At 45.5% G+C, this 9649-nt stretch overlaps 1 protein-coding gene across 1 annotated transcript; it reads left to right on the top strand.

Moving 5' to 3' along the window:
• The first annotated feature begins 546 nt into the window (after positions 1-546).
• On the top strand, positions 547-9037 carry LOC121860242 (lipase 3-like). Its single transcript, XM_042357329.1, is given in 11 exon segments — positions 547-551; positions 939-1175; positions 3604-4116; positions 4609-4706; positions 5006-5120; positions 5429-5579; positions 6005-6097; positions 6394-6552; positions 7188-7272; positions 7706-7848; positions 8249-9037. Coding segments are annotated over 11 exon segments (1752 nt in total). The 3' UTR covers positions 8402-9037.
• The last annotated feature ends 612 nt before the right edge of the window (positions 9038-9649 follow it).

The following is a 9649-nucleotide window of genomic DNA, read 5'->3' as shown; positions in this document are numbered from 1 at the left end:
ATTGTCAGTACAGAGGTGGCATTATATTAAGCTAAAGTGTTGTAGGTGTAGCACTATATTGCTGGTGTAGGTGTACCATATTAAGCTAATGTTGTAGTTGTAGCACTATATTGTCAAGGTAGTATGTGTAGTAATATATTAAGCTAAAGTGTTGTAGGTGTAAATTATATTGCTTCAGTGTTGTAGGTGCATTATATTAGCTAAAAGCATGGTAGGTAGCATTATTGTAAAAGTGTTGTAGGTGTAGCACTATTGTTGAACATGTAGCATCATATTCAGCTAAGGTAGGTGTAGCACTATATTGCTGTTGTAGGTGAGAAATTATATTAAGCTAAAGTGTTGTAGGTGTAGCATTTATTGGTCAGTGTTTAGGTGTAGCATTATATGCTTAAAGTGTAGGTAGCATTATATTGTAATGTTGTAGTGTAGCAAGAATTATTATTGCTGTAGTAGCATTATATTGCCAGTGTTGTAGGTGTAGCATTATATTAAGCCAAAGTGTTGTAGCATATTAGCTAAGTTGCAGGTGAAAATATTAAGCCAAAGATGTTGTAGGTAGCATATATTGCCAAAGTGTTGTAGTAGCATTATATTGTAAGTGTTGTGGTAGCACTTATTAAGCTAAGGTGTTAGGTGTAGCATTATATTGCTAAAGTGTTGTAGGTGTAGCATTATATTAAGCTAAAGTGCTGTAGGTGTAGCACTATATTGCCAAAAGTGTTGTAGGTGTAGCACTATATTAGCTAAGGTGTAGTAGGTGTAGTACTATATTAAGCTAATAGTTGTAGTTGCAGTAACCATTGTTGCTGTTGTAGTGTAGCACTATTGAAGCAATGTGTAGTAGTGTAGTACTATATAAGCCATGTGTTGTAGTTGAAGCACTATATTGCTAAGGTGTTGGTGTACTATAATGCTTAAGGCAGTTATTAATACAACAGCCGATTATAGGATCGCGGATACCCAGTCGAGGTCCACCAAGTTACCACTGATGACGGCTACATCCTGGAGATGCACCGCATACCACACGGGCGTCCCTACACCCGCCCACATTCCCGCACACGTCCACACTCCCGCACCCGCCCACACTCCCGCACCCGCACACACTCCCGCACCCGCCCACATTCCCGCACCCGCCCACACTCCCACTCATATGAAGACGACCACCCCTACACCCAGTCATACTCCCACTCACACTCCCACACCCACCCATACTCCCACTCACATGAAGACAACTTCCACACACCAACTCCCACTCACATGAAGACGTCTTCCCACACCCTTACACCTGCTCAAACTCCACCACTCATACCAGGACACCCAGCCACACTCCACACCCACCACATGAGGACACCCACCCACACTCCTACACCCACTCACATGAGGACACCCACCCACACCCCACCCACTCACATGAAGACACCCCCACACTCCCTACACCACTCACATGAGGACACCCACCCACACTCCTACACCCACTCACATGAGGGACACCCAGCCACACTCCCACACCCACTCACATAAGACACCCACCCACATGAGGACACCCCCACATGAGACACCCAGCCACTCCTACACCCCTCACATGAGGACACCCACCCACCCCCACACCCCTCACAGGACCCCACCCACACTCCCCACACCCTCACATGGGGACACCCCAGCCACACTCCCTACACCACTCACATGAGGGACACCCACACCTCCACACCCACACTCACATGAGGACGTCCACCCACACTCCTACACCCACTCACATGAGGACACCCAGCCACACTCCCTACACCCACTCACATGAGGACACCACCCACACCCCACACCCACCACATGGACGTCACCCACACACACAACCCAAGGACACCCACCCACCTCCTACACCCACTCACATGAGGACACCACCCACACCCCACACCCCACCACATGGGACGTCCTCCACACTCTCTCCATGAGACGTCCACCACTCCACCCAACCACATGAGGACACCCACCCACCCTACACTCACATGAGGCACCACACCACACCCTACACCCCTCACATGAGGCGTCCTCCCCACACCCACACCCAGCCACTCCCACCCACTCACATGAGGGCCTCCACCCACACCCACACCCCTCACATGAGGACGTCCTCCACACACCTACACCCACTCACATGAGGACACCCACCCACCTCCTACACCCCACTCCCACAGAGAGACACCAGCCACACCTCCTACACCCACTCACATGAGGACACCCACCCACACACCCTCACACCACTCAATGAGGACACCCAGTCACACCCCTACACCCACTCATGAGGACACCCAGCCTCCTACACACCTCACACTCCACCCCACCACATGAGTCTTCCCCCCCACACCCTCACCCCACAGCCACAAGGACACCCAGCCACCCCTACACCCACAATAGGACACCCACCACTCCTACATCCACTCACATGAAGACATCCCCCCACCCCACACCCACTCACATGAGGACGTCCTCCCCACACACATGAGGACATCCCCACACACCACACCCACCACCAGAGACGCCCCACACCACCCACCCGAGGACATCCTCCCACACACCACACCCTCACATGAGGACATCCCCCACACACACCACCCACATAGGGACATCCTCCCCAGACACACTCTGTGGACGTCCCACACAACCACACCACTCACATGAGGACATCCTCCCACACACCGACACCCACTCACATGGGACATCCTCCCACACACCCACCACATGTGGACGTCCCCCACACACCCCACACCCCTCCATGGGGACGTCCTCACAAACACCTTCTGCCCCCCAAACTTCCACACCCACTCATATGAGGACGTCCTCCCACACACCGACACCCAGTCTCATGAAACTATCCGCCCAGTTACCCACAGCAAAACGCACAAAATCTGTCTCTCACGTTATTTGGTAAAAAACCACACTGACTCACGTGATCACCCGCTGGACAACACCGATATTAGCCAAAGTATCTTCTTTGACACATATATCCAACCTCATGCCCACACACACTCACATGAAAAGACCCTCCCGCATACACACAGCCACTCAGAGGTCCACACACTCACAAGAAAGTCTTTTGTCGCAGGCCGACGTGAACCCTCAAGCCGATACCAAGTCACACACAAATGCTCTTCAAGGACCGACACCTTCCCACAAACCTACAAACTGTTCCGGATTCAAACCCTTCCAAAAGCCTACACCCTCCCACAAACCTACACCCTTCCACAAGCCCACACACCCAGAAAGGACTACACCCTCCCAGAAGGCAACGCCCTTCACAAACCCTACCCTCTACAGCTCACACACCAGAAAGGACTCCACCTCCCACAGGCCACCCTCCAACTCCCTACACCCTCCCCAAGCCCAACACCCAGAAAGGACTACACCCTCCCCACAAGCCCGCCCTCCCAACACACCTCCCAGCCCACACAAAAGGAAAACACCCACAAGCCAATGCCTCCCACTCAACCCACACCCCACAAGCCCACACACCCAGAAGGACTCCACCCTCCCACAAGGCCACGCCCCTCCCCACTAACCCACACCTCCCCACACAAGCCCACACACCCCAGTGCCCACACTTCCCACAAGGCAACGTCTTCCCACACCCACACCCTTCCACAAGCCCACACACCCAGAAAGGACTACACCCTCCCCACAAGGCCACACCCTCCCCACAAACCTTATACCTCTCCCACAAGCTTCCACACCTGCCCACAAGGCCCCACCTCCCACAAATCTACACCTTCCACAAGCCCACACACCAAAAAAGAACAACACCCTCCCACAAGGTCACACCCTCCAACAAACTTATACCCTCCCACAAGCCTACACCCGCCCACAAGGCCCCACCCTCCCACAACGCCACACCAGCCCACAAGCCTACACCCTCCCACAACGCCACACCCGCCCACAAGCCTACACCAGCCCACAAGTCCTCTCCCACCCAGAAGCCAACGGACTCACAAAGGCCGAAATCCTCCTACACGCCCGGATTCCTTCGGACGCCTACGCCGACTCGTACACGCACTCAGATCGTGACTATAGATCCAAGGATGAGTTGGCGCTCTTTGTAAACGTCCCCTCTGTAGTAAGAAGAAACAGGTAAGTTATCGACTCTATATATATACTGTATACTGTATATACTCTTAACTAATGGTTTATTAGGGTACTTTAAGGCAAATTAGCGACTGACTAACCTCTGGCTACTTTCGTCAGACTTGAGTAACAATAACAGTTTAGACAATGCGGGTTGGTTACATAAGATGCACTGGAACACATTTGATTGGAAATTCATCTGCAACATCCAGATATATATTTGACAAAGTAGGATATGTGACGATAAAAAACGTGAAGAGGCGTCGTCAGATAATGATATGTCCTGGTCGACCTTACCAGTAAACAGAGAACAGGTATTTTGCAGCTTTGAGCCCCAGATCAGGAATTATTCATTTTCATAAAAGATGTAACGTTTGAACCTTAGGTCAATCAGTATATATCTTCATCATACTAGCCCCGAGGTTTGGATATATTCATTATCATAATAGATGAGAAGGTTTGATATGGCATTATTTATCATTTCCAATGACCCGTCAGACGCAGCAGTAGTGGCAGTCGCAAGGTGGCGGTACTGATGCATGGTCTTCTTGGCTCCAGCGCCGACTACATCATGAATGATCCTGACGAAGCATTAGGTGAGAGAGAGAGAGAGAGAGAGAGAGAGAGTGATGTGGTATACAATAGGGTAGTTCATGGTATCACAAGATTATTTTGTTTTCTACCTAAACAATGTGTTTGACTAAAGTGGTGTCTTTTAAAGTGTTGTCTTAATGTGTCTAACTCAAGAAAGGACCTTTAATGTATATATAATGTGGTTCCTAAGAATTTCTTATCAATGCTGTTGGTGCTGTGTGCACAAGTGTCATTTTCTAAATATAAAATATCCGTTTTTGGCACGTGAGACTAATTATGACCTCCCCTCCCCCTACTGTAGCGTTCTTGCTGGCGGACGCTGGCTATGATGTTTGGCTCGGAAATATCAGAGGAAATTTCTATGCTCGACGCCACGTTCGACTCTCTCCCAACGACCCAAAATTTTGGGATTTCACGTACGTAGCATGACGCCCGAGTTCTGGGACTAAAGTTAAGTAGCAAATAGCCAAAGTTCTGGGACTACAGAAGGTAAGTAGCAAACAGTCAACTTCTGGGATTACAGGTAGGTAGCAAGTAGCCTGAGTTCTGGGATTAAAGGTAAGTAGCAGGTGGTAAGTAGCAAGGAACTTGATATCAATAAACCCAAGTTTTGGTTTACAGGCGACTCATAATATGGTTATTTCCAGTACCAGAAAAAGTCCGCATAATGTGGCCCAAAGACAGACATCGCTACGGACAACTAACCCTCCCTTCTCTCTCTCAGGTGGACCGAGGCAGCACGCTATGACATACCGGCTATGCTCAAATACGTGCGTCAGGAAACCGGCGCGGAGCAGGTCAGCTACGTCTGTCACTCCATGGGGTGTGGGGTGTTCCTCGCCATGATGGACTACCACCCGGAAATCAACTATTGGGTGAGTCAACCATCTTACTCCACTAGTTTTCTCCATCGCCTTGCCTTAATACTTTCTTCCGCCATCTTGCTTCACTAAATCCAGCCCCAATCTCAATCAAAGTGCCGCTCTCACACCTGAGGGTTGGCGACCACGGTCCTCCACTTAAACGTTTTCACCACTAGTGATATTTGTACCTGTCAAACTTTTTTTTTTATCCCAAATTTTTCCGCTGTAACCATTTTATCTTCTGGTAAACATCTGCCCCAGATTTTTCCTCACCGGAAGAGAACTATACAGGGAGGCAGAAGAACTTATGGGAGGTAGATCATCATCCCATCACCGCAGCCTCAATCTAATCTTGTTTAACTTCAGTCTTGGAAAAATATACTTGTGATAAAGTCTTGTTTGAATTTAGTCTTATTCTCGTTTGGTGTTTCCTGCAGGTACGGGTGGTGGCAGCTTTGGCCCCTGCCGCTTATGTTAAGGGCAAACCGACCCCTTGGAGCCTCTTGGGCTCGTTCGCCTACGTTATTGATGTGAGTTACTATGAGAGAGAGAGAGAGAGAGAGAGAGAGAGAGAGAGAGAGAGAGAGAGAGAGAGAGACTAAAAATATATTTTCTTCTACCTCAACTATATATTCGGCAAGTCCAACACGATTATTGGTCACTGTCAGTAACATTGAGCTTCAGAAAGAATACTATCATCAGTACTTCCCCTGCGGGTACTCCGGTCTCTTCCTGTATTAACATTTAAATGAAGGTCCAAGCAAAGTAACTTGTTTTCATAACTAAAACAATTTTATACGTTTTAATGAAAATTTACTTGTTTCAGGAAACTTTCACCCGTTTAGGGAAACTGGAGTTCAATCCCTTGGACTCCACGACTGTACGTGCGGGATCGACTGTATGTGCACCAGAGTCCTTTATCAATTTCATGTGTCTGGCGGCGCATTACGTGAATTTCGGCCCAACCTCTAAAAATGTTGATCCAGTGAGTACCACCTACCTACTAGCTTAGTTGTTTCTGACCATAACACAGCAGCTCCAGCACGAGGTGTCACCATCACCTGACCCGTTAATAATGTGCCCTAATGTCGAATTTCTCTATATCTGATGACAATAATTTGTTTAAAATATTTTTTTTTGCATAAGACATTATAGAAGAATATATTGGGTACAAGCGAATTCACCGTGAATAACTAAAAGGTAGTTACAGTACCGTACACTATATAAATAATTACTGTACTACACCACAGAAGTCATTATAGTTCTAGGTACCGAGTAAATTAGCAATACATCGTAAACCACAAAATTAAATAAAGCAATAACAGCAATTTAGTCACTTTATATAAACTGTGATGAAGTGTTCCACAAATGCAGTGATTGTGACTCACCGTTACGTTTGGGACTTATCGATCATGGTGTGACCCTCAGAACCTGTGCTGGTATAAGGAGTCTCAAAATTTAGTCTTCAACCAAAAGAGCAGTCGAGGCCTAAAAGTAGTTACAATAACAAATATTATTTACAGGTTGTCCGGGGAGTGTTACAGAGGTGCGATAAAGGTAATTTACTGTTATGTTTGTTATTTATAATCATAAAAATTATCCTTGTAATTTTCTCCTCAGAATTACCTGCCAGTGATCCACGCCCACGTGCCAGCAGGCACAAGCATACACATGTTTACTCATCTCCTGCAGCTGTACCACTCCGGTGAGTTTCTCTTCCTTTTTTCATTTGTCTACACATAAGAGATGGCCGTATTAGCCTAATGACTTTCTCCGATAGTGTCTAATACACTTAGGTTACTTAAGGTTAAGACCAAGGCTGTAATGAAAAACATCTTCATAGTTAACATTTGTAATAAAGTCTTGAATGTTGAAAATCATTCATCACTGTAGGTGACTTTCATTATATTTTATTCGCCAAAATATCCCAACAACTTTGTGAATTAAACTTTTAGCTCAATCGACTACAACACCAGAAGCGGGTCTCCATTAGACTTTTCCACCAATCAGAACCACCGTCTCTCACAATCACACCACTGTCACCTTAACCAGCTTTTGCCGTTACAGCTAACTGAGCCTCACTTGACCTAGCCTCATTCAATTTAATTCAGTAAACCTGACCATCTACGGTGCTACAGGCAAGTTCCGGGCCTTCGACTACGGACAACAGAGGAACTTGGCGGAGTATGGCACGACGTCGCCGCCGCCGTTTAACCTCAGCAGCGTCAAAGTTCCTGTCGGTGTCTTTTGGAGTGATGACGACTGGATAGTCGAGCACACGGTGAGATAATGCTGTTAATAAAGATTCTGGAGGTTGCCGTCTACACTGACCAGACTGAATGTGTGTGTTGGTCTGGCGAGTGGGATTTTAGCCGGATTTTTTATCATTAAATGCCTTTTTCAACCGGTTTTCCTAACCTATGTTCTATTTTGTATCCCTAACTGAGACATTTTTGACGGAATTAATAAAAACTGTGAATTAATATCACTGTTAATACGTGAAATATGAAAGTAATAAAACGTTTGACTGAACTCGGGTGTAGCAAGATGTTTTCAGAACTTGATTGAGTAGTGTCAACCTTAGCATGAAAGGGCATCATGACAAATTCTTGCTTACAATGACGGATTTGTTGCTCGTCCAATTAAAGAGTTACATATATTTTCACTGTGGTATCTTACAGGCGCTGAGACAGACAGTGGCGGAGTTGCCCAATGTGGTCCTTGACTATGAAGTACCAGAAAGACTCTTCAACCACGTCGACTTCATCTGGTCTGAGGATGCACATGAACATGTCTACCCCACCATAATGAAACTCCTCTACGACTACAACTGAAGGAAGAGCCCCGGACACACCCTTTTTGGACACCTTCACCTCCAAAAACTTTACCGAGAAATATAATGAACAAGTACAAATTTACGTATAAAGTACAGATAGTCTGTCGTCCCTACGTGATTTTTTTTCCCTACAGTTATGACATGTGGGATGGGGAACACAGAGACTGGGATGGATGAATAGTATTATAAATTTACTTGCCAGAGACATAAATACTAAACGGGAGAACTGGCTGATGGTGAAAGTTGCCGAGCTAGAGACCCTGCCAGTACAGAAAGCAACTAGAAGTATCTTTCTCGGATTAAGAGCGGTGAGGTGATGGCAACATCTATCGGCCAATGCACCAAGCTCGACCACATTAGTATACAGACTGTGTGTGTGTACAGTAGCCGGTTATCTCGCTAACAGTTAACTGAGAGCTGGTTCTTCCTCTATAGTAAGTAAAAAATATACCACAAAAAAGATTCCATTTCTTTCTTTCTCTATGCTTTACATAAAAATTATCTATATTATGTATAGCAATGTACTGTATACATTTGTAATGAACTATTATGTCTTTTACTGTAAATAAAATGTTCAGTTAATTCATCGTAAACCTTCCTAACGTACCAGGAAATCACTGGTACAATTTCTTCATTTATAATATATATGTTTTGTATTGTCAATAAAAAGAAATAATTAAAGAAGCATTTTTTCCTGAGTCAAAAGTATTTTAGTATTTTACCACAAGCACAATCGTTTAAGAACAGTGGTTTTATTTACTAGTTATTTATCTCCGTTGTATTGTGAATAAAACATTAGGGTGCTGAACATTATACTATGATTAAAATTGTGAAACTCAGGCTCTCGTGACCAAAGAGATGACTCACTAACACCAGGTTTAGAGCCCCTGGACCTAGAGTCAGTGAGGTCGACTAAACCTTTATTTTGAGACACCTGTGGACAGTAACCTCAGTATTACCTTAAACTTAAAGGTTAATAAGTCACGTGATCATGAAGCTCTGTCGTACATAATTCTCGTGTACTAATCCAGTGTTACTTTTATTAAGGCGGGAAAATGTGCGTCTTAGCTGTGATATATTACATCATAAGTTGTTATAATGTTATTACTCCGCTTCAACAACGAAGGTTTTTAATCGCGTAATATGGTTAGTAATACACTTGTCCAACAAAAAAAATATGAGATAGAACTCTCATCGTGAGTTAAAAATTATATATATATATATATATATATATATATATATATAT

Source organism: Homarus americanus, unplaced genomic scaffold (assembly GCF_018991925.1).
Source record: "Homarus americanus isolate GMGI-L3 unplaced genomic scaffold, GMGI_Hamer_2.0 scaffold21914, whole genome shotgun sequence".
NCBI lineage: Eukaryota > Metazoa > Arthropoda > Malacostraca > Decapoda > Nephropidae > Homarus > Homarus americanus.
Note: the sequence above shows the minus strand (reverse complement) of the source record. Positions and strands in the feature narration are given on the sequence as shown.